The 27060-nt window shown below is 37.8% G+C and overlaps 1 protein-coding gene across 12 annotated transcripts in view; it reads right to left on the bottom strand.

The window, feature by feature from the left end:
• EYA4 (EYA transcriptional coactivator and phosphatase 4) overlaps positions 1 to 27060 on the bottom strand; it is a 139921-nt gene that overhangs the window by 48306 nt on the left and 64555 nt on the right. For all 12 annotated transcript variants that reach the window (XM_086877140.1, XM_086877148.1, XM_086877141.1 and 9 more), the window contains exon 3: positions 17049 to 17098. In XM_086877140.1, the coding sequence (XP_086733266.1) occupies positions 17049 to 17098 (50 nt within the window). The remainder of the gene's footprint in view (positions 1 to 17048; positions 17099 to 27060) is intronic.

The raw sequence follows: 27060 nt of genomic DNA, 5'->3' as shown, positions 1-27060 counted from the left end.
GTTAGCCTATGCTCAGAAGTGGATGAAGGAACAGCATCCAAAGAGACAAATTCCTCCCTCTCCTGTCCCATCTTTACAAGTGTGGATGAGCAGAACTTGTGCCCCACCCCAGACCACCGGAGTGCAGAGCCCAGCACCATAACCCAGCCTGGCAGAGGAAGGTGCAAGTAGGACTAATTATGATTGCCTCATTTGACAAACTAATCTCTCTATTTCTGTACAGCTTTCATTTGTGTTGTTTTAAAGGTAAAAAGCTCAAGCCTTGCTTCTACATAATTTTAAAATTCTTCTTTCCCCTGCCCCTTCATTACAATCACATATTTACTTTTTCACTGCTTTTCTTCAGCAGACATAACATTTATTTTCAGAAACTCTGGATTGCTATAACTGTGTTATCCATCTGCATTTCCAGTTTAACTATTGTTAAGGTGGACTAAGAGCTGGGTCCTTCCGCAGCTTGTAACTCCACTAATTATTTATGAGTTCTACAAGTAGAACATATTTACATAACTTTCTTGAAAGAGATTATTTTAAAACATAAGATATAGTTTTAAAATGTAAACTTTTTGCTTCATAATCCAGTTAAAACTTTTTTACCGACAAGATCGAAAGTATGAAATAATTTAACAAAGATTTATAAAAGAATAAATATTCTAACATGAAAACAAAGTACTTTAAATCCCAGCCTAACCAGAACATTTTACAAATACCAATTCCTTTGTGCAGAATTTGAAGTAAATCCAAATTACAGAAGAACTGAAAGAAGAACTATATAGAGGCTACTGAAAATTGAATAATTTAATTTAGCTTGTAAATAATCATAACAAAAATTTTTAAAGTATTTACAATTCTTTGATAGGAAATTCACCACATACATTTCTTTAGCAGAATCTCACTAAACTTGGCTGAGGCAAAAATGCACATAATAAGAATTACAATGATAATGATGTTATTGTTATTGTTATTGTTATTGTTATTGTTATTTTGTTATTGTTATTGTTATTGTCACTACTATTATTATTATTGTTGTTATTTTAGTTTCTCCCCTGCTTTTCTAGTATTCCTCCTGTTGTAACACCAATTCTTGAAAACATTCTGTAGTTTCTCACAGAATTCTGGAATCCTGTCCATTTAAGTTACCAGCTACCCTGGAGGTTCTGAAATTAAGCAAACAGGGACTTTCACTTTATTTCTTTAAATTAACTTAAACTAACTTTATAACTTAAATTAACTTTAAGTGCAATAGGAAAGTTGGATAACAGGACTGTTCAAACTTGGCTAAATCTGTTTCCTACTGGTATCAGCTCAGCTCTCAGACCAACTACACTGTTGTTTTAAAGACAAGTGGATTCATTTTTTTTCCATTTCCCACATAAATTTTTTTAGGCAGATCTTTCAGCTATGTTCTGAACAGGACAAGTGAGCTCACCTGTCTTTCACATTCAGTCTGAACTAGCTCATACAAGCCTTTATTCTGACAAAAACAATCAGAATGGATGCACATACACAAATGTCATTTCTCCAATCTTCATAAAGTCTGCAATAAAGTTTAAAGCAATCAATAATTTAGATAACACCACAATTATAAAGTTTTTTTTTTTGGTGTTTTGGGGTTTTGTTTTTAGGTTTGTTGTTTTTTTAAAAGAATTACATTCATAGTTATACCAGATATTTTTCATGTTTACTTGCACCCACAAGAACAGTAATTCAATTAAAAAGAAGTTACACCAGCCCTTCAAAGGCTACAGTGGGCAGCAAGCAAGAGGGTGAAGAGAGATAGATTCTGGATGATGGACAGATTTCCAGGGAGTATACTGTTGTATACAAATTCATGTACACTAACACACAGATACATCCAATCTTAAAATAATTCTTTGGTGCTCAATATACACAAAAACACATGTTTAAGTGTATACACAACAAAAAACTTCCCAATTCCTTTCCAGGGAAGATTTCCATCAACAGTGCAACAAAACACACAGCCAAAAAAAGCTACTCAAATACGTAATATTTCCAATTATTTTGTTAACTCCAAAACACAAGTTAATATTTTCTTTTCCATGTGCTTTTACATTGTTTATTGCAGCCTTTGTCATTTTTTTGTCACTGTAAAAGTTAAGGATGGAAGAGCACAACCAATGAGATAAATTTGTTCCACTGAGACAGTTACCCCTCTTGTTTTCCCTGTCTCATCAAGCCCACCTCTAGATCTTCTTAAGCTTAGTAGATGGCCAAAATAGCAGAACTTTTGCTATTCTAGGCACAATGTCCCAAAAGCTGCTCCTTCAACACACAAGTTCTGGCAGCTTGCCAGATTTAAAATCAAATAATAGCACTGGACACTTCCCATTCTCTGTGAGGCCTCCCTTCTTAACTTGTAAAGCAATACAGTGCTAAGAAGCAGTAAAATAATGTCATGTTGTATTGATAAAACCAGAAAATGCTCCTCAGTTTTATTTTTATTACTTTTTTTCTTCTTTTTAGCAATACAGAAAACAAGTGCTAAACTTTTCGCAATCATTTGGGGATCGGAGAAAGATTATATCTGTGTAATTTCTGTTTCTTTTGTGTTTGTAAGTACATTGTCAACATTCATATTAAAAAAAAGTAATGGAAAGAGGCAAAAGTAAAGTCACATTGATATTCCAAGAATAAAAATACTTCCATCAGTCTACAACCACTGTCAGACAGAGGGTATCAAAGAGAGGGACCCTTAGTGAAACAAAGAATTAAAACATCCAGGTTTTTCTACCACGTTAAGAAATACCACATAGGTAATAAAAAAATAAAAATTATCACAACGTTGAGCTTTGCAAAACTGCAAGTATAAAGTAAGGGCTGTACCAGCCTCCCCTATGCATTATTCATTACAAGCTTGAGTATCACCATGCAGCTTCCCAGCACATGAGTCCAAGCTCACAGGAAAAGCACCCATACCCAGATATTGCAATAAATGCACTCTGGGGAGGGTCCTTCTAGTACAACAAAACAATAATTTGAGGAAAATTCAAAAGTGCCTGAATTTGTTTAACAGCTTTTTCCATCCCAAATAAACTGCTTGTCTTACAGAGGATGGGACTCCTTAGGTAATTCTTCGGGACATGAAGGAGCACAAGCTGTGATTGTATCTCAGTTTTGCTTTCCTGCCTATTGTTCTTCACTTGGCTATTCAAGCCTAATACCAGGAGAAAAAACCTTCATGCAGACAGTATTACTTTACAGGAGCTGTCTGACAGGCAGACAGTGTCAGTGCCTGGGATGCACTTGATGCAGAGGGCTCAGCTGAGAATGCGGGCGAGCAGGTTTGGTGACAAAGGCTGGCATTGTAGCTTGCCCCCTTACTCCATTCACTTCCAGAGAAAAAGACATTTCTTTTAACAGCACTGCAGCTTTTCCCAACCCCCATTTCCATTTCCCCAGTTAAGCTTTTGCTATCACCCTCCCTTTTTTTTGACCCTGTGGCACCTTGAGCTTCTCTGTGCTTCCTAACAATTAGGTGTCAGATATTTTATGGCTTTATTAAATCTATGCTTCCTTCTTTTCTCACTGCAGAACAACTGCCAAAGGCTGAAGCTTTTGTTGATCTAGTATATGACTGCTGCATTAGTAATCAGCTGATATTAACTTCTCTTACTGAAAAGGATATATGTATTTGCTCTTTGTGACTCTAGTGTGAGGATATGACTAAATACTGTGGAAGATAATTGCTTTAAAAATCAAGTTTATTTTTGTCAGAAAAGAAAAACTGGTATTTTCTTCTTGTGCATAAAGGAAAGTTTTGCTCTTACGATGATTAAACACACCAATGAATTTAGACGGCTTGGATTGTTATGCTATGTAATTGCTGAAAACCATTATTTGCTTAAAAGTCAGTAACTGCACAGTTTCCCTTGTTTCTGATTGACTGAGACATTTTATTTCAGTTTAATGTCATTTAATGTGGTTTCCAGAAAACCACAGAAAACTGTCTATTCTAGTGCAGTTCAGTTGGCCATAAATCCACATTACAATAATTTTTCACCACTTTCTGACTTTTATTGGGAATGAATGTCATTTCCCTGTCATAATTAAAAGACAATGTAAAATTAATTTGGATTTAAACACTTTTGAATAAAACTTAGAATACCTAGGAGCCATTTCTTGATTCTCCTGTTGGACATGTAGCCGACTTGTCCAAAGCCAACAAGGATTGAAATAAATAAATAAAAATCAAGACAAATCAGGAGAAGTGGAACATACTGAGTTATTCACCTCAGCACAGACTTCCAGCTCACCCCCTCTACGCTCAGGAGATTGTTCAATTACAGAACACAGATTCAGAGTAGGGAAATAGGCAGGCTGACACTGAAAAAGTAAGTAATGGGAGGTGCTTTTTTTTCCATATGCTCCTCTTCCATCTCTCCATCTGAAGTTTATAATTGGTTTGACTTGATGAAAGCAAATGATAATTTCATATAGGAAACTGTTCCATTCTGATATAATAGACTGATGCACACACAAAAGGCAAAACAGAACAATGCAGAACAATACCTTCTGGCCAGCTGGATCCCAGCCTTTGGGATCTCTTTTCTGGGCTATCCTAATGTGACAGACACAGTTTTGATGGGATGCAATTTTAGCTCGGGGTTTACACTCCATTCACTGGAGGAAGTATCCAGAAAGAGGTAACAGGGTGTCTGAACACACAATTCCCATCTTCTCAAGGAAAAAGGCAGTTGGTTCCAGGAGAAACGACTCCAGGAGCCAGAGAGAGAACATCTAAACCAGTGAGTGTCAAGGACTAGGGACTGAAGGAATAGCAGAAAGAGGGGCTGAGTGCTCAATTCTTTCACTCCAAGTAGACACCAGCCCATGCCAAGCCTGGACATGTGAACAGAAAGCACATAAAGGTACACAGGCACCTGCTACTTAACAAAATACAAACAACAAACCCACAAGCAAACAAACAAACAAAACAAAATACTAAAGCAGGTTCTGAAGTCCTTATGTGAGTATTGAAGTAAATCAAAAGTGATAATAACAGCACAGTTCCACGGGGAGCTGTCAAGTATCCAACTTACATGAAATATAAACTACCAGCTTATAGATACATAAAATCTAAATGCAAGTCTTTGGATCACAGGGCCACATTTTCAAAGAGTACTTCACCCAACAGCTTCTGATCGCTTCCAGATGTGACGGGCACTTGCAGATGCTGTGGTTCTGACAACATGATGTGCTGTGTCATAAACAAATAACAAACACTTCTGTGGAGATGGCTGGAATGCAAACAGCAAGTCTGTGGCCTTCCCCCCTCTACGCCACAGCTTCTGCAGAACAACTGCTCAGAGTCACATCTGAAAAATCTGCTGGAAATTTCAGAGTCCCCTCTCTATCTCTGGGAGGTGACCTGGTTGGACATATGGAACAGGCAACAAACCCAGTGACTGAAGGATCTCACAGTCTTTCTTTGGTGGTTTTGAGTCTGATTTGTGCAACAAAGATTGTTTCTCATATACACAGAGGAATGTGGAGATGATCAGCTCTGCCAATTACCATTGGTATTATTGCTAATCTGCCCTTTGTAAAACACAGCCTTCAAAATGACACTGCTTACTGCAGTGATAACATTATGAATTTAAATATAATAATGTCAATTGTATTCATGTTAGACAGTATTTAAGCAAGTATAAAATTGGAAAATCAGGGATAAAAGGCTCTGAATTTTGTTGTTGGCTTCAGCTCAGCCTGGAAGGCATGATGTAACAGTGAACTCATATTTTCATTAAAAAAAAGCAATGGGTGGGTTGTGTCTGACTCATCTTAAATTGAGATGTCTGTTATATTTCAAACTACTTATTGTAACATGGTTCTTCTTCACCAGGGAATGTCCAAAGCAAAAGGAGCTCTTTCAGGTGTGCTGTACTAAGAGTGACCATACCCCATTTCAATGCAATTTCTTCAGCCACCAGTACAGGGGCCTTACGAGAACTTCATCAGCTTCCAGAAAGGATGACTTATGATGACAGACTAGGCAGAATACAGGAGTTGCCAAAAACTTGTAGCTTTCAGGCTCTAGTCATATTTTAATGCAAACATTCTGAAACTTCTCTTGGTAAATACAATATACAGAGAGTTACTGGCAAGCAGTCTTAACGTGGGAAACATTAACACATCTCACTTTTAACAGTGAAGTTCCCCTTGTAAGTTAAATCTGATCTGAATCTTGGCTCCCAAGACAAATATTCTGTAGTTTACCTCATGTGGAGCACATTATATTTGGCTCCAAAACAGTTTGTGTCAAAAGCAATTATTTCTGTTCTCTAATAGCAGTCCCAACAATGAGTTTGGTTTAGAATATAAAACAAAATATATACAACTTGCTGACTGCCTGATGCCTTAACTGCTTCAGCATCTGATCACTGTAAGGTGTAGCTGGGCACAGCCATTTGGGGTGGCAAGGTACACTAGGTGTGCTGCACACATCCCTTGACATTTTTCCCAGGATGACCTTATTGCCTGGAAGAATCTATAAGGACTTTGCATTACTTATTGTACTCAAAACAAATTCCATTTTTCTGAGCAAGAGAGAGAATGATGCTCTGATAAATCCAGCAATTCTGGCTGTTCTTTACAACTGATATAAAATGACTACACTTCATTTTGCTTTGCTGTTTGATTTCCCTAAGTTATTTTATAATTTGAAACTTAAAGCATACACACCTTTTTCATTTGGGGTGAAGTAGGTGATTTTTCTAAGAGTTAATAAATACGTGCCGCTGAGAACTCTGGGGCACAGTTCCCCTCCCCTGAATTATCCCCTTGGGCCACAAGAAGGGGCAGGTAGCAGCTGCAAATCTGTAACACCTCCATTTCCAGCTCAGCCTGTATGCTGATAACCCAACCCCCAAGCCAGGGCATCCCTGCCTGCCTGGCCAGAGCCACATGAGCAGAGCCAGCACTCCAGTCCTCACTGGCCCAGCACACACACAGCAGCCCTGGGAACCAGCCTTTCTGCTGGTTACCCTCCTTTGTATCTCCCTCTGGTCAAAACACACCTTACACCGAATGGCTGGATCTCACCAGGACTTCTGACATAATACTTAGCCTTTAAAAATCATTAAATACCCATTCTGTCCAAGTAGTGAGGGAAAAACAAGGTAGTGGGGAACAAGCCCTACAGTGCCATTGGTTTTTATGTCCACCCATGTCCACATTGCAGATGCACAATTGGAACTTTACTGCATTTAGCACAGGTTCCCCACTGGGTCCCCAAAAACCTGGTTTGTGAGAAAAGGCAGGGTGCGGGATGCTCATAACAACATGATTTGCTTTTTATAATACATTTATTCTTGCTTCTCAGCTAATGTTAAAATATTGCTGTTGGGAAACATGGTATAATAATGAAATGCTAAGAGGGATGAATGTGCTTCTCTGGTACTATTTTGAGAAAGTCGTGAAAAGCACTACAACTTTGAGAGCACAGGGGTTTATTTTCTATTTAATTTAATCTACATAATTAGAAGGAAAATAAGACATAAGCCTGAAATAACATAGGAATAAAACATGATCTTGTGTCTAGTCACCTGCCAATTATTTCTACACTGAAAAGCAAATAAAATCCCCAAACCCTTAAAAATTAAAGTGACAGAGATTTAGTTGTAAATTGAAACAGAACTTAAACGGAATTCACCAAACAGGATGTTCTCCCTCTCTGCCCTCTTCAGCACTCATGCCACACAATAAATAATTCTGTTAAAAAGTTGATCCGTGGAATTGCTTTATTTATTTGGGCACTGCATATGCCTTTCTCCCTAGGTCTGCCAAACATACCTTCCCAGAGACTTGCTGCTTCAGTCCTGGGCCTCTCTTAAATGGCAGACACAAATCCCCTATGAATTAGATTGAGACCATCGTGCTAATTTTCACGTTTAACCAAAAACAGATTTAAACTTATGTTTTCAAAGGTGGATGGCTAGTGGAAGGCAAGTACATTTCATGTTTTAAGGGGAGGTAAAGTTACTTCTGCTCTACAAATGACATTAAGAAATTCCCAAAGAAATTTGACAATGATACGAACTCAGATCACAGTAAATTATATCACTTGGCAGCTAAACTGGAGAACGAAGTCCAGAATTGCCAACAAAAGTCAAGACACACGTTTAGATATATGGAAAGCTTTGCGATGACTAACAGAAAGGAGCCTGCACAGGCATCTTGTGAGACCCATAAAGAACCTTATCAATTTGGGGTTTTTTTTAATGAAAGCGTTCAAAAGGAGAAGATAGAACAGCCAGAACATCTGCAATGTAACCACATAAAAGACCCCTGGGCAAATCCAAACCCATTAGCAGAAGTGCTTGACAAATCTGCCAAAGAGCCAGATGCTGCTTATGGAGGAGACTCTTTCCCTCCTCGTCATCTGGATCCTCTGACTTTGTTCCCAGAGGAGAACAACACTGACTAGTGCTCAGACTAAGCTGTGTGTGGAGGGAGCTGAGGTACAGAACTGCTCTCTGATAACACTGTCTTAACATAAGCAGGGGAGGCAAAGCCTAAAATATTACAGCAGGCTTAACACACATTTGTGTAATGTGTGGAAGATGTACATGGTAGAAAAAAGGAAAGCAAACTTGCAATTACCTTATTTACATGTGGTCTTACCTTATTTGCATGTGGTTTCTTTTTATCCAGATATTTTTTGTTCATTCTTGTCCTTTGCTGTGATAGAGTTAATGTATTCTCAGTAGCTGTCACCGTGCTGTTTTGGATTCAGCATGAGAATGTTTTTGTTTTGGTAAGTCCTGTTTATCCTAAATCAGGGACCTTTTTCTTTTGTGTCTCATGCTCTGCCAGTGAGGAGGTATGCAGAAAAGGCTGGGGGGGAGCATAGCTGGGAGAGGTGACCTGAATGAATGGGCCAAAGGGATATTCCACATCATGGAATATCATGCCCAGCTTATGAAGTGGAAGAGTTACCCAGAAATGGAGATTATCCGGGGTCTGGGATGGGGTCTGGCATTAATCAGCAAACAGTGAGAAATTCTATTATGCATCACTTGTTTGTACTTTTTTTTTTTCTTTTTATAATCATTATTATTTACTATGAACAGATATTTTACTTTGTTTCAATTATTACACAGTTTTATCTCAAGCTACAAGTTTTATTTTGATTCTTCTCCCCATTCCACTGGGGTGGGTGTGTGGAGGGTGAAGTTGTGTGGTGGTTTATTGGCATAAACCATGACAATTCTATTTTTATTTTCTACTTTCTACTTTTTCTATAATGACTGATCAGAGCCAAGTAGAATGGTAAAGAGGTGAATTCTGGTATGTTAAATATGAGCACAGCACAATAAAAGCATGCAGTTGCATGGTGCTAGTTAAATGCTTACTGAGTACATAGGACTGACTGACCACATTTAAAATGTGAAACATCTAGCCAAGAAATTACACTTAAATATATTTGAGGGGAAATGTGATTCACATAAATAGCAAACCAATCTCAGAACAGGTGATTTGGATCTCAATGGCCATTTTCTTTTTATTCTCTACATTCTTCTCAGAATTTTTTCAGCAATATTTGAAGTGCAAAGTAGCTGGAATCAAATACTTCTACTATTCAGGCTCACCAATGCTAAAATATATTTAGAATATACAAGAGGTCAAAGAAGCTGGAACAGTGTCTGAATTAGTTCTGTGTACTGCTGTAATGTGATATGACAGAGCGAAAAACAGACCACAGGAGAAAGAAACAGAGCTCCTTCTCATTGTGATTACAAGTGCTGAACATGTAAGAAGAACAAATACTGTTTTTTATGGCTCAAAATCCAGTTAAAATTTTAGGATAAGGCTCTAAGAGACTATTGGATTAAGCAAGAACATTTGTAGGTGTAATCCCAGGTTATCTTCTTTCACTCAAAACCAGTATTTACCTTATCTAAGACATCCCTGCATATTCAACAATTATAAAAGTTTGATGGATACATTAATTACTCCATAAATCCTGCTCTCTTCAGCAAACTCAAAAATCACAAGACAGTTTGATCTCCAAAATCTCCAGATTACTTTCACTAACTCTTCTACTAACACTTCTTGTTTATCCATTTTTTTTCAATGTGGTGATAAAAAAAAAAAAAAAAAAAAAAAAGTTCAAAACTTAGGTTTTATTGCTTTCATTCCAAAGTCTCACTCATCATCAACTCAGGTTAATGGAAGTCTTAACAGTGACACGATTTGGCTTTGGATCACAGGGATAAATTATTAATATCACAGAAAGTATGTTATGCCCAATATTAACAAAAAACCCCAGGAATTTTTAACACACATGAAATATAAAAAATAAATTACTTTTATTGTTATAAGCCATGGGGATCAGTAACTACAAACCATTAAAATACTTCCCTGTGATGTCATCAGTTACCATGTATTTGCACTCTAAATAGATTATTGTAATTTCTGTAAACATATCATATATATTTTTAGAACTCTTTGGGGGCTTGATCCAGAGCCAACAAAAACTGATGGGCAGACAGTGACCAGCTTCAATAGGCCTTGGGTAATCAGAAGACTGAATTTCTAAAATCAAAGAATGAGAACATCAGTGTTCAGGAGGCAGAGAGATACCACACACACTGATCTAAAAAAAGGAGAGACTTTCATTGCCTGAAAACTACACACCTGAAATTAAAATTCACATAGCAAGGCACTACTCCTTGTAGGAATTGTAGTGCAATTGTCATGGTTGCTGTGTGTCACTCAGTTACACTTATGTGAAGCATCATCTCCCAGCCATGTTACTTTGATTGATTCCACCTGCCTAAGTGGCATGCAGACTAAATGAGTGCACCAAAACTTTAATAAGTACCAGATTTGTATAAAACATTCTCTGCAAGCTATGTCTGAGTGTCCCAGAATGTAGTCTTTATGAGAAATCTTATTCCACAATGTAGTTAGTTTAAAATTGGAAAATTGTTGTATGTTTTTTGTCAGTCACTGTCTTGACTGAGTAGTTTGGGCTTGATCCTGCCAAACATTTCTCTTAGGTAAAGTGCTTGTAACTGTAGTGGCCTCATTAACATGAATGCTATACTCTGGCATATACCATCCTTCTTGCTGACTAGTTTTTCTTCCAGTCCCCAAAATTACTTGTGACAATCTTTCAATTTAATTATTCTGTCTTTTCCTAGAAAATTTGTTTCACTGTGTCTGTTCCTCCTTATAGTCTGCCCCATGCCCAAAGGATACCAGAAGCCAGTCAAAAAGTCTTTTTTCCTGGCTAAAGATTAATCTTATATTTGCAGGTATTGTCTTCTGGAATTTATCAGCTTTGCAGAAATGGTGAATCTGTAAAATTGAAATAAATATTTTCATTGCCTTTGGTCATACTACATGTCTAGTTGGTCTTACAATAAATCAGCTGAGTAAGAGGTGATTGTTGGTGGAGTCTGCATGGTTTCCCAGAAGAGGGGTACAGTAAGATGTCAGTAGAAAGAAGTTCAAATGAATGGCATTTCAGAGGTGTCTACCTTGCACGTCTACTTCAGGATGAGAGAAATCTCACCTTCAAAGTCTAAATCAGAGTCCTCTCAATAAATCATTTCCTCAAATGAAGCCTATTTATCACGTCATTATGATCTACAGATTATTGAGTATGGGATACAGTGGAGCTACACTTCTGACTCAGGAAAGCATTATCCTCTGGTCAAGATAAACTACATATGGTTCACAAGACAACACACCCTGACCCTCTAAAAAAGGCTTCTAAGATATGGATGAGAAGAAAATTAGTGAGCATAATGTGTTTAAGCAACACATATAGAAGCCAGGTAGACTAGTTTGCTCATTTTTACTGTACAACCAATACTATTTATTTTTTCTGTTATAATTGCTGAAACTTTAACCACAATTTCCATAGCTATTGCTGGCTTTTCTTGCTCAGCAGCTCAATTGCAAACTCCGCTTTACTATGTAACGCTGTCCATCTCTTGAACTGCAAATGAATGGGAAAGTACTGCTGATTCTACTCTACTAGGAACGTGTATGCAGATGGACAACTGTTACCAAAGTCATGGAAAAGGCATGAAAGCTTCTTCACAGAATCTACCAGATGCCTGCAAAGCTTGGATTTGGGCTCAGGAGTTACAGTGTTAGATCTGGTAAATATCGGCCAGCCAATGCCTGACTGAAAGAATGAACCATCACTGTGATCATTCTGAGATAAGACTGTTATGGTCTTGTTGAGGGAATTAGTTGGTGGAAGAAATCTCAGTTGTATTACAGTGTATATATATATATTCATCATTGGAACTGATGAGAATGAAATGAAACTGATGAGAATGAAACATGATAAACTAGATGTCTGGAATAAGATACAGAAGATACATGTTACTTTTATTTTTATTTTTTTTAAGTATGAATGGTCATGGAAACACTGGTAAAGCATACATGCAGCATTAGCATAGCTCAGATACAGTGAACTTAGTGAACATTGCATCCACAACAGTGTGCCCAAACTGCAGAGGAAACAAATTTTGGTCAAGTGAAGTGAATGGGAAAACTGTGGCAGCTCTCACTGACATGCAGTACCATTCATTTACTTGTGAATGCATTAATGACTAATTGTCTCTGCATGTGTATGTGCACTCTGTATCCTGACCAATGAAAAACCATGAGTAGGTATCAAAATGAGACCAGTGAGAAAATGTGAAAGCTTACTTCTCATTCAAAAGTTTTAAGAGAGACTTTTAAGATGAAACAGAAACAGGAATTCATATCTTTTAAATCTTACTTTGTGGTGCACATGGAAGTGTGGGTGTTGAAGAACAGAACAGCAATCATCTGATGAACAGCTGCAATCTATGCTAAGAACCTCACTGAAACCCATATTAAGTTGAAATACTTGAGGCCTTTTAAACACATAAAAATCTCTGTGTGCTTTTTTGGATAACTGCTTTATCTGGCAACTTGATCTGTGCATATGATTTAATATTTACCAGTGATCATCACCAGTTAATTTGTAGTTTGGTAACACATAGGGATGAACCCCATCTAACTGGTATCAATGAAGTAGCTGTAGTGCCCCTGACATACACTCTTCTTACAGCATCTGATAAAGTTTTAAATGGGAGGATTTATTTAAGACTGGCTCCATTTCCTTTTCCTTTACTTTTAGAAATTTTTTTAGAAAGTATGTAAAGGAAAAGTCAGGAAGAATGGATATTACAGGAAATATTGGATCTACAGGTTTGTAGTAAAAATCATGAAATAAAATGGAGGGTTTCTTGCTCAACAGGGCTTAATTTTAACTTACTAATAGAAAGACTGCCCTTCAGCAAATACACAAGTAATGTATTTTTGACACTATGTATCCTAAGTAATCCTAAATTGATTTGTCAGCTAACTTTCATCCCTAATTTACAAAACTACTCATCAAAACCTTCAAGACTTCCCTTTCTTCCTATAGATAGCTTCATCACAACATAAATATCAGAGTTTAAAGAGGGAAATTATATTAAATATTTAGCCATTTTCCTTTACCCTTGCAGGAAAAAAAGAAACTGTGTTAAAACTGTCAGAAAAATCTCTTCATCCTGCTGCAGTCTTCCATCCTCTCCAGACGGCAAAAAGAACATGATTTTTTTTTCCTATAATCAGTGAACTTTGTGAAAGCAGTAGAAGACCCTGCTGAATTTCCATTTGCAGTGACTTCTTCTTCCTCATTTCAGTTCTTTCCTCCCTATTTCATTTTATAGCCCAGAAAAAGCAATAATTGCTCTCCTACCTATGTTCCCGACATGATTTTGGTCTTACAGTGGAATCACTGGCAGGCCTGGTGGTATGAGAAGGAGAATTTGGGGGTAGGAGAGATGCATTCATCAAGCAGACTGCTATCTCAAAGAAAGATGCTGCCCTGGGATGTGTGGCCAAATAGAACATGCTGTTGCTGGATATGAGTAGGAACCTGGGACTTCTGATTTATCATTTTACCAGACTTCAGAATCACACATTTTCTAGCATTTCCACAGGTCACATGGTATGAGGTTTTAAGTGTAGCCTACGGGTTTCAGAGCAACAAAATTCTTCCTTATTAGAATTAAAATGGCTTTTTTCTTATTTAAGTATGAAGGAAGGTTGTTAGTAAGTGCAAACAAGTTAACTTTCAAGCACTGCACTAGACTTCAGCAATTCTTGTATGACATTAAATTTCACGTGGGAGCTCTTCAGCACACTGGGGATTGATAACATTTTGAAGATACCTGTCATGTATGAAAATTAAGAGCAATGCATGTTTGTAGGCTCTGAACACAGGAACTTCTCTCCCATACCTTGCTAGTGAATTTGATACAGAGCCAGAATGTCAGAGTTGTCCACCACGCTGCTCCTGCCTGCTCCAGACTTGTGGTGGAACAGCTGGCAAGTCCCAAGTATTCACTGCTTCTCTGTCACACACCAGCACTCCAAGAAAGCATTCTGCATGACTGGACAACTACCCAGGCTTGCAGGGTAAATATAATTTTTACTATATTTTACTATAAATTATGAAGAAATAATATTGGTACAGCCACAATACCACCACTGTAAGGTACGATACTATCATCTAGGTATAAAAGGAAGTATGCACAACCCCTTCACAGGGATCTGATAAAAAGAAACTCCCAAGAAACTATGACAGAATTTGTAAGACAAAGTTTGTGAATCAAAATGTCTGTCAGTGACATTGAAGAGTCATATGTTTTCTTTTGTGCTGTTCACCATAACTTTAATTCATAACTACAGATCCCTCTACTTCTGTGCAATTTACCTGTTTGTTGAGACAACAATCACTTTAAATAAATGCTGGCAAGCTGATTTTTACTGTATGTATAGCTGGTCACTTCTGAAAAGCATTTTTTTTATATGCTGCATAGGTTAGTACATTCCTTAAAAAAATTTAGTAGTCACATCTGCAGTTTGAATGTTTCTTTCTAAAAGACAAACCCAGGCCAAGCAAGACAAAGAATCTGCTGATACACACATGTCACTCCAAAAATTCTCCTGACAAAGTTCCCACACCCAATTTAATTACTTCCCTACTGTAAAAACACTTTCCATCTGCATTTATTGTAATAGTTTCAAATCCAAAACTAACAGACTATAAAGCTAGCTAAATAAATGAATGATATTGGCCTTAGGTCCCAAGCCAGGAGCTATTCTGTAAGGCTGTGTGTCTCCAGCATTCATTTTTATGCTGATGTTTCATTTTATGTGCAGTGTTTTCACTTAAGCCTTGTTTAGAGAAGAATTACCTTGCTCCAGGCTCTAAAGTGTGATGTGCCACACAGAGCCCTCTAGCGCTGTTCCAGACTGAGTTCTGTAAGAGATTCCCCTCCAAGACCAAAAGTCATATTGTAACCAAAAAATCCCACTTCAGGCTGTATACACAGCATTGCATATGCTCAGGCTAATTTCAACACCACTAACTCTCCAACTGAGGCTGCAGAGCTCAAAATGAAAAGTGTTTCTGTTTTAAAATGCTCTTCAAAAAATGAAACTACCTGACTGACTATTTGCAACATGGGCTCTCTTGCATGTTCAGGAGAAAAACAAAAGACTCCTCAGACTCAGCATGAAGAATTTAACTACAGCTAGTAAGAAATTTCCTGATGTGCAAAGATAGTAACAGTACATTGCACTCTGGGTCCTCAGGTTTGTTGCAATTTGTTTTTATCACATTTTTATGAAATTACATCAGACTGGAATTCATTGTTTTTAAAGGCTGAGATACAATAGTCTCATTTGGGCAATCATGACACTTAAAACTACACACTTGTATATGAGTGTTATGCTAAGTTAGGATTCTCCGTGGTGTCAAAATACTCAGAAAGAATTTGAACTTTATAATAAATTTTAATCCAAAGCAGCAGCACAGCAGATAATTTTCTCATTTAGAAGTTACAAGTACTGAAGGGCAAAACATGTTTCCACTGAAGTCCAGGTCAAAACTGCTACTGACTACACTGAAAGTATACTTGGACAAGAGAACTTTCTTTTCCCTTTTCAGTTCTTAGCAAACTAAATGAAAAAACATATTAATAACAGACATGAGTTAATCAGAGAAATTCAGATGGTGCACAGTGCAGCTCAAGCCACAGATAATGGTAACAATTTCGGATATTGCAGGTGACCCTGAGAGGTTCCTGCTGCAATAATTAAGAAACATAGTAAGGATGGGTTTGGGGGCCAAACTTTGAATTATTTAACTTTTCTGAGTTTTTAGTGACAACATTAGTGAAACGTCAGGTTTATTTTGTGGCTCTCCCCTCACAATAAAAGCTTCTGAGTTTTTATGACACTGAAATAGTTTTCTATACAGAAGCAAGACAAAGACAAAAAGCACTCACTAAAAATTGAAGACAACTATCCACCAGTTTACTAACCACCAGGAAGATGTGCATCTAAAACAGCTACTACTTCACTAGCTCAAAATTATCCATACACATACATACATGTGTGAAACATAGAAGTTAAATCCATTTACCTTTTCCCCATGTACATGAAATTACAAAATACTATGCTGGAAATTAATGTATGGCTTCTTCCCAGCTGATGAACACAGCATGCTTTTCACATGTGAAAACATAAGTATTTTTGATAAGGGCAAGTTTTCCCAAATAAATAATTAGTTTTTCACACTGGAAATAAACCATATTTTCAGTAAACTACAAGACTCACTTATGCAGAAAATGGATAACTGAAGAAAATGAGGTCTGATCACACAGGTTTCCCTACACTATTTAATAGTTGGGATGTTGTTTTTTTAATTGAAGGTGACAATTTAATTGAATGTGACAGTTCAGTGTTACGGCATCATCTAAACTCAACAATCCGGACCCTAGGCTGCATCTTTGACTGGGAAAAGGGGAAAAAAACCACCTTTTCCAGAGTGAAAACCATTACACCCGATCCAACCAGTTGTTCTTTGCAAAATGTGACTCTGGGGCTCTGATGCTACAAATCCACAGCACAGCTCAGCTTCGCTCTCCACCACCACGCCACAGCCAGTCGGCGTCGGCTCCCCAGTACCGTACCTGGGATTCTGCGGCTCTGAACCATCGGACTCTGGACACGGCTTCTTTACCTGCAAAAGCAAAGCAGTGCTGGTTACTCTCACTTGAAACACCACTTCCTGTTGCTCCCCGTTCACGCACTTACAGCAGAACTTAAAGCGGGTCCTGCTCTGCTCACCGTGATCTCTATAAAATATTTCCCGCACTTTACAGCAGCGGTTTGCAGTACTAAACAGTGTGTTTCATTATTATCCCATGAACAGCTGCCAACTGCACTTCCCCAGGCTCCATTAGTAGGTAAAATGTTCTGCTAAAATAGCTTGGGGAGTAGTCTTAACCAGGAACAAAGAAACCAAAGAACCAGGTTCCCCACTTTGAAATGAGAAAGCCATACTGTTCTCAGCTTGGCCAAGAAATGTTTCCCAAACTGATACTGCTTCTGTTTCCTGCTAAAGCTCAAAATAATAAACACCAGGTTCTGGGGCAAAGCGCCCCGTTAGTTAAATAATTCATATGGTATTTTTAATTTTGTGAATCTGCTAACTGTATGTTAACTGTATTTTCCTATTGCATCAATGAACACGTGCACTGTTTTCACTCATATTTAAAATATATAAGTAGGTCAAAGGAATGTTAGCTTCCAATTTGATCTCCACAATGCTGTAGGCTGATTGGAGGTCGTAAAATCCATCACTGTAAAAAAAAAAAATATATAAAACTGTTCTCTTGCAGACTTGGTATCTCCTTGGGATCTTCATGATTTCCAGCAAAAAATTTAATTGTACCTTCTGGTAATCTAAATTACTTGCATTTTCAGCAGAGGAAAAAACATTTTACTCACTAGCTTGCTAATGCAAAATCCAGGGCTCTGTGGGAGGTTTCAAAGCTCCAGTTTTAAAGCCACCTAGAAATATCACTCACTGAGGCTCACTTGGAGTGAGACACAATAAAAAATACATTCCCTTTACAACCAGTAAGTTCAACGACGAGTTTCAGGATACCTTGCATCAAGAAACTCTCCTATACTATTTTGTTACTTTAAAAGTATTTCAGAGGAAATAAAATTGTAACTTTGACTCACTTCTATTGAAGTTATGGACAAATGACAAAACACTCACCAGGCCCAACAGAAAAAAAGGATTAGACTAATGCTAAATATTATATATATGTATATAAAATCCCTCAGCTGAATGCCATGCAATGTCACTCATAGAGATGAGCCACTCACAGAGCATGAGGCACAGTCAGGGCTCATACAAACCCAAACTTGACAGGCACTGTTTCATAAACATTCAGGTGCAAACATCAGTGCTATAGTTTTATGTTAACCACATTGTTTTTTAAAGTAGCGTAACATCTGAAATAAAATAAAATGCTTCAGATATATAAGCACATGACCATCTACCATGAAAAATGCCTTTGTGTGCGTTATTCAGGAGCAGTTTGTCTCAACTGAGTTACAGAGGATTTGACCAAAAAAAAAAATAAATCCATTTCACATATAAAACATAATTTAAACTTATTGAAAATGTAACTTAGTTAGAGCTATAAAATACAATAACACATAATTAAATTAAATACATAATTAATTAAATACATAATTAAAATTAGTTAGAAAAACAAGTGTATGTCTACTACCTGTATAGTATAAATGGTAGCAGAGCTGCTTTTCCCATGTCCCTTCAGCATATTTTTGCTATCTCCTTGCTCTTAAATTTACTGGCATTCATACATTCCTTTCCAATTTCTTTGTTGTTCTGTGGTTGCCACCAGTAGCACTGTCTGTCACATTTGCACTGGGGCTCAGATCTCACTCCCCAGGTCAGGAAAGTTCAACCACTTTTAACCAGTTGAACCAGCTACTGGAGAGTCTGTCACCCAGACCTCCCAACACACAGATTTTACAAAGTGATGGCATGTCCTGTGGTGGGCAACTACTACAGAAGCCCAGAGATAATGCCAGCACACATTAGCATAATCTGAGCACTTTTAATATACAGAATGTATTAAGACCCCTGGTTTTCCTGGCCAGAGATGTGAGATGCAGTAGTTGGATACTCACAGACGAGTTTTCCTACCACAGCTCACACTACTACTGCATTTTGTTTTGACCGGCATTACAAAGCAATCGAAATATCTGAAAGATCATGCTTTACCTGTATAAATTAACATTAAACATTAAATTAATATTAAACATTAAAAAAAAAAAAAACAACAAAAAACCACCAACAAAAACCCAACTGAAAAATTTTGATAAAAGTTGAAAGGTCACAGAAGAAAAGCCACTGACCAATTGTATCAAAGTGACTCACTTCCTGTGTGATGAAACAAACTTGGAGAGGAAAAAAGTGAGTATTTTTTATTTAAGAATATTGCAATAAAAGCAAAATACTTTAAAATACTTTAAAAAGAATATTTCAGGTTTGCTGGTTGGCATACAGATGATGCAGTTCATCTATGATCATTATCTGAAGAAATGTATAGAAGCACAGAGTATAGATTTGGCTCTTCCTCTGAGACTAAATGTAAACTTTATTGTGTATCTTTAGGGTCCCTCTTTGAGAAAAGAGATTCAATAAATAAAAATGTTATTTCTTAAAGGACGAAGAGGCATGGGATTTTCTTTCAAGTGGCCATATGGAATGAACAACATTTCTTTTTAAGGCTACTCAAGTAGCAAAACAAATTCTGTTATTCATAAAATTATGCCACCCTTGAAGGTGAACAGAAAATCACTGTGAAAATGTATGATCAAAGACTAAATATTGTTTCCTTTGTCTTCAGCTGCACTGTTTTACCTCTTAATCTGCCTTGCTGACTGTTTTCAAAATAATTAACTTTCACTAACACCACATTTATTTACATTCTCATGTGTTAAATGCTATAAAAAGAATCTTTTTCTTTACTCCTGCTCTGTTTTCCTTTTCCCCCTCTCTGTTTACACAGGTTTTCTCACCATTTTAGTTAAATGCACGTTGAGAATCATTCACAAGATTAAGATTCCAGTTTCAGTTTGAATGCTGTTGAACTGCACTGAACTTTTCTACTCTGGTTGCCTGCTACAAAATGTTTGAAAAGTTTCCGCTAAAAACTTTTAAATACAAATATTTGTGAGAACAGGCTGTTGTGCTCATGTTTTGAATGTCACGTCGTTTTGCTGCTGATTGGCTTCAGTGCCTGAAAACTGGAGGCAAAATCCCAAAACTGAAAGGGGAGGGGGAGAGTCACCAATACCCAGGAATTATAATTTCTGTGAAATAGTGCCCACGTTTATTTCAGTTTGTAGAATGCTAAAAGGCCTGTTGTCACACTGTTGGTGAAGTCCTCTTGCAGTCTGGCTCCTGAATTTCTGAAGACCCTATCTGCATTGAATACTCCTCATCTCAAAAATGCCGGTGCTGAACACACTTTAGGATTACTTCTGAGTGCCAGGAGAACCCCATGCCATCAGGAAATTTGACATTATCAAAATTGTCCCCCCTTGCTTTGACAGTTCCATCTCCCACTGTGCAGTACCCAGGGTACAGGGTACCCAGGCAGTACCCTGAAAGAAAAAAACAACTCTCTAGACTCAAATGAAGGGAGGAAAGCCAGAAAAAATACAACAAAGAAAGAGAACAAAAATCAGGGGACAAAAGAAGAGTGGGATCTCCACAGCGGCAAAACTAGAGGAGAGCAGAAGCAAAGTGAAAAGAATGTGACAGATGTAGGGGTGTGATGTGGACAGCAGAAGAATTTTGGGACTGGCTGAGATGGAACACCACAGTTTGTTCCCCTCTCTTCTAGCTTTGGGACTAACACCACAAACACAAGCCTAAGCTTCATGAGATACCTGTGAAACTCATTACAAAAGTCATTAGTGATGAGTCTGCCCAGAGCAATGGACTAGTTCTGCTTACTGCAGCTGTACTGAAGACCTAATCCTAAAAGGATCCAAGCTGTGAAACTACACTTTGAATTTAGGAGACTGTGTATAAATGTTACATTTATTTAAAAAATCCCATTTAAAAGTCCCATTTTGCTTAAACTTTTGTTAAAAATACTCATAGTTATATACAATTTCTACCTTCTCCTCTGACTTGGTTCATCAGAATTCAAATATGAACACTGTTCAAAGTGCCTGATAATTTGAGGTCACAGCGAAAAAGAGATACATTTATTAGTCAGCAAAGAAGTGTAATATGATAAATATTTACATGATGAAGGATTTTATATTAATTGAGCTTTGAATGCTTCATGTTAACCAAGATAGAGTGAGGAACATTAAAAGAAAAATCTAACTATGCATTCCCTGAAAAAAAAAGAGACACCCCCTGGAAAGCCTAGGATGTCAGGTAATAAGATCTGCACCATAATGCGTAAGAGGCTGAATTTCCACAGGCCATATTAATTCTGGCATTTCCTTGCTTCTGATGTTTTTCTTTGCAACATTAACATCTTTTAACATGATTTTATTGGACCCCATTACACTAAATGTTAAACCATGAAATGGTCCTGCTCCATGAGGTGTTCTCACACACACACACACACACACACACTGGTGGTATTAAACTTGTAATGCAACACAGGTGAGAAATCCCTTCTAACACTTACAGCTGAAAAATCTTGCCACATCAGCACTAAATTATTCTGGCAATGAATCTGCTGAGTTCCCTCATCTACTGACCAATTATGGCCTTGAGGATTTCTCTTAAATCAGTAGGGTTGCAACAGTGTTGAGGAGAGCTTGTAATGCTTTGGGCTTGGAGGAAGTAGCTATGCATGGTGGAACTGTGGAGACTCTAGCATCAAGGAGAGAAGAATGAAGAATGAAAAGTACTTTTTGCAGACCGAAGGACAACCTCAAAGCACATCTTTGTGCTTGCTCTGCCTGTGTGGTTGCTCTGGAGTATGAGCAGAGCAAGAGCACTTCAGCTGCCTGTATGACCCCCTGCAGCAAATTACTCTGGAGAAAGCTGACCCATCTCTGCTTGCTGTCCAGGGAAGGGACTATGTCTGCAGAACAACTCCAGGAGAGGATGGCACAGGCAGGTGAATGATTTGATGGAAATATCAGGTAGAAGAAAGAATATGACTCAGGATATTAGTGACACTGCAATGAGAATGAATAGTAAAGAAAAGCAGTTCTCATCAAATATTTTTTAGACATGATAGTTTAAAAACTGACTTTCATAGTTTTTACATGGAGTTTTATAACTATCTTGACAACAAAAAATCTTAGCAGAGACTGACTTTACGATGCCTTTGTATAGATCATTTGCCAAAGATTTCCTTTGCTGCCATGATGTCATTGATACCACAAAACACATAGTATCATTTGCTTGACCAAAAATAACGGGGCAAAGGCTTGCTTACAGATAGTGTTGGGATTTAGTCTCAAATTGTAGCCAGGCAGAAAATATACATGCTTTTAATTTAATTAAAAAAACCCTAAAAATATAACAAAAATTATTGAAAATTAAGCAGTTTTTTGATGACTGAATTCAAATAATACTGCAACTCTGTATGTCCACTGAAGCTTTAACCAAATCTCACTGAAGCTTCTGCAAAATCAAACATCTGAAAAGAATTCTAAATAATCCCAAATTCTGAACTGATTTTTTCACAGTAATTTACTATTCTGCCAAAGTTCCATAAATCTCATAAGGATTTCACTTACTTAAACCTATTCGATGGTCTCTTCTGTTCTCTTAGTAATGAAATCATTATGCTGCCAACTACAACTGACAACTCTAATCAAAACAAGGTTGAGGTTTGAATACACTTTTTTAAAAAAAAATAAAAGTGAAAATTTTTTGAAAGTTTTGAGTATGAAAGCAGACTGCCAATGCTGACCTTTGCATTTTATGTAGCACTGTAGAGGAGACTTCATAGTCAAAGACAACAGATATGTTTCTGTGCCTCTAAGGGGTGAGAGCAAGGGATGGGAACAAGGAAAGTCACCACTGTTCCACCATCACTTCTGTTTCCCATGCAAACCTTTCCTGACACAGATTTTTCCCTCAATGAAATGCATCATTCCTGCCTCTCCTCCCTCTTGCCAGAGTAGTACAGTAGTAACTCTGGTCTGCACCACAGTGAGATGGACACCTAACTTGCAAGGAAAACTAATCCAGAAGGGATGTGTTTAGTATTAAATACCTATAGTTCAGGCATCTAAATCAGCCTAGGCTGGTCACATAAGGCTTCCTTTACATCTAACAAAAAGATGCAGATGTACTTCACTGGTCCAAGAGTAGTCATCCATTTCAGACAGAAGGGAATTACACCAAATTACCTGTGACTAATGGCTTCTACTCTCCACTTACCTGCTGAAATGCAGGTGGTTGGGAAACACTGAGGAAATGGAATGGTGCTGCCAAAGAGAGAGGGACAAAGCCTGTGTGTCTCATGATGTCCTTCATGAAATCCTCTTTGTTGGTGGCACTGATTATAGCAACGGAGAGAGATGGCCCCCATGGAAGTTGCATGTTTTAGAGCCTCAGCTCCTTTGAACCGGTCACTGAACTTGATAATTTTAAGAAGGAGCTATGACTTTAAAAGCATAGTATAATCTCAAATTCTTCTACTTCTTGAAATGACAATCTTCATGACTTTCACAATGTTTTGGATTTTCTGTACAAATTGCTGCCAATAACAGTGTGGAAAACCAGGAACCGGTCCATGCACAGCCCAAAGAGCTGCAAAGAGGCATTGCATTTCCTTTAGGTCTTATTTCACCAGGCTGGAATGATGAGCAGTGACACACCAGAGCTCTTGCTGGTGTGCACATTACATACACACTGAACTTAATGGGAATTTAATCAATCCAGGTAAATGCCTTTTTCATACTTCCAGTGAGACTATAATTATCGTTTCTTTTGGGCACACTGCAGTCTTACCATTGACACTAGCCTTTGTAAAACATAAATCAGAAAGCTATATCCAGTATAAAACTCTATTTCTATAGAGAGGTTTTACAGAATGAAGGTGACATGAACTGACAAAATCTGAGACAACTTTACCATCTTAATTTTCTTATTCATATGCTATCACTGGGGACTAAACATTCCTTCCTTGGTAATTTCTTGCTAGTGGAAGGGCTGCCTACGTGTTTGTTTTTGCAACATGACTAATGGGTTCACACAGTTCAGAACTCTAAGCGTCTTTAAAATCTTTTATACCTGCAAACATTTTTAAAACACATTTTAAATTGCCTTTGGCACAAGCACACTAAAAATATCAGAGGGTGTAACAGTCAAGTCATAATTTAAGCAATTGGAACCTGTAAAGCACTAACTTCTACATTTCAAAAATCATTTATGCATGCACTGTGGGAAAAACTGGCATTCTTTTTTCTTTTTGTTTGTTTGTGTACAATGAAAGAAGGAAATATGCCTTCCCTTAACTGGTGGGTCAGGCAGGGCAAATGCCACACTACAATGGCACTTTTTGTTTCAGCCTGGGTTACCTAAAAGCTCGGAGCTCACAGAACACTTTTTCCCTGCAGCTGGGGGGATGGGCCTGGCTCCCTTTGAGAAAGAAAAAGAAAGAAAAAAGGGAAGGGAAAAGAAGGGAAGAGAAGAAGGAAGGAAGGCATTAGCTCCCCATTCAGATGTTCCAAAGGCCAAAGGTTTGGAAACTCCACCAGCCTGGAGCTCATTTATCAAAAAATTCAGATTCAGGAAAAAATACTAAAGCACTTACACTGGTTTTCTCTCATTCTCTTTTCTTTTTCTTTCTCTCATGTTATTTTCCTAGCTCTCTCCCTTCTCCCCACCCCCACCATCTCTTAAGAAATGCCCACTCCAACCCAAACACAAACCTTCAGCTTTTTTTTTTCCATTTCAAATCAGCACTGCATCTCACTGAAGCTGAATCTGCAAGTTTACCCTTGGTGTCTTCGTGGTACCTCCAAACTAGCTATCAGCTAGAAGATACCATTCTTAATCTAGAGATGGAAAAATGCTTACTGTTCTTACCCCAGTTATGTTCCCATAATCTCCTCCAGTTTTGTTGCAATCGCACCATTTTTTTTTAAGTGTTTGCTTTTTAAATATCAGCATTCCTAGATCACATTGATCTATTTTCAGGAAAAAACATACTGAAATGCAGGAAAACAGCTATGATGTGCACTGCTTTCTCTGTTTCATCTTGTGATTCTTCAGCTCCACAGAACTACTGTAAGCAAACTAGGTGTATCAGAACTGCTTTGGAGGTATCATTTAATACTCAAAGGAATACCAAGTCATCTCCTGTTATATGCATAAAATTCGGAGCCTCCTCAGAAAGCTTGAACTTATTTTCTTTCCTTCTGCTTTTCAAAACCAACGAGGGCCAACAAATGCAAAGAAAAAAAGAGTAAACTTTGAAGCTGAAATTTAAAGCAACGAAAGTCAGGAAGTTCAAAAGTTAATGTTCCTATGGCTGTGTTAACTTGGCCATGTTGCAAATAGATCATGCAAATACTTCAAGCTATTTTGTTAAGGGCCTATAGTACTGTGCCATAAAGCATAATAAAAGATGCTGTTTTCTTTTCATGTGGAAACCAATTCGTATGAGGAACAGTACAGTGTATTTCTACTGCTGATGCAGACTTCTCCACCACAAGTCAAGTATCTCTGCCCCAAGGCACTTCTCTGTTCTGACAATGCTGGTGTCTCATTGGAATCCAGCTTCCCCTTCTTTCGTTTAAGAGCTTACATACTGACCCCCCTCCCCGCAGGAACAAAGGACAACTTCTCTCCTGACTCGTTTGACTCATCAGAAAATAATCTGTCTTTCCCCTTGAGATCAAAGAACACTTGTCACAACGTTTCCATCCCTCACTTAGATGAAATTCAAACAAATGGCCTTGTCGATCATCTCTTCCTTTCTGTTCTTCACCATCCTGGTTTTTACCAAGAAGCATATTGATACCCCAGTGCAGTAGAAAACACAATCTTACATCTATTAAATAATCAAATACTCATCCTCACTACAGATGATGAAATACATACGTGTAAAATATTCTGATTTAGCAAAGCATTTCTTTTACTCTCCTTGTACTTTTTGTTTGTCTTCTGTGTTTTTAATATACATATTGCCATGTGCTAATGTTAAAGGAGATCAGCCCCCAGAAAATGTGCCTTCTTCTTGGTTATGTTTCTTAGCTCCTCTGAGAGCTAACCCACCAAAGCTGGGTCGGTGTTAAGAAAGCAATGTCTGAAAAACCATCACTTTCACTATCCTCTCTGTCTTGGACAAGCATACTCATCAGCTGCATTCTTCATCTCAGAGCTAAGAGACTTTAAAGGCAAGGATCGTGGTTTTGAACTATATTCAAAAACCTCAGGAAAAGGAAAACAGCTCTAATGTGTTCACAATACCTTACTTGATGTGACCTTTGTACTAATTAGTTTTCAATCACTAAAGTCTTCATAGAAGTACAACCTGTTTAAGAATGAATGAATACCTGACTCAGATCATGGTCTGACAGAATGGGATGGAATAGTTTGGACACACTGAAAGCATTGTATATGGATTCAGCTACATGACAACTTGATTTATTTGCAATCCAAAATAAGTTCCTAGGTCGAGGTCTGAATTATTCCAGACAACACAGTAAGCTCTTCCTACAAGCTCTTCCAAGTTTAGCCGCTTGTTCACTGGTGCCAATTTTGCTCAGACACTTTTCAGCCAACTTTTCTTCACTTTTGGTCTTACCCAAGCTGTATAAGCCAGATGTAATGGTAGGAGACCAGTTATTACCTGCAGTGTCTGCCAGCATAATCCACCCTGTGTGACCTGTCCATCACACATATGTCATACAGAATCAGAGGTAATGTTGCACACATCCTTCAGAAAGGGAGAGAAACTACTGCAGATGTTCAGTACACTTCTTAGTGTGCAGCTAGTAAGAAGGACTCAAGACACTTCTGTGTTTTTTGGATCCTTCTTCATCTCTCAGGAGAGACAACCATATTTGACTGATTGTTATAAGTGACGTCGAGTACCAGAAAGATGAGAAAACTTAACTGAGCATTACTCACAGATAATTAAGAAAATCTGGCAT

This window comes from Cyanistes caeruleus, chromosome 2 (assembly GCF_971803275.1).
Source record: "Cyanistes caeruleus chromosome 2, bCyaCae1.hap1.1, whole genome shotgun sequence".
Classification (NCBI taxonomy): domain Eukaryota; kingdom Metazoa; phylum Chordata; class Aves; order Passeriformes; family Paridae; genus Cyanistes; species Cyanistes caeruleus.
The sequence above is the reverse complement of the archived record's forward strand: the minus strand, read 5'-3'. Positions and strand labels throughout refer to the sequence as shown.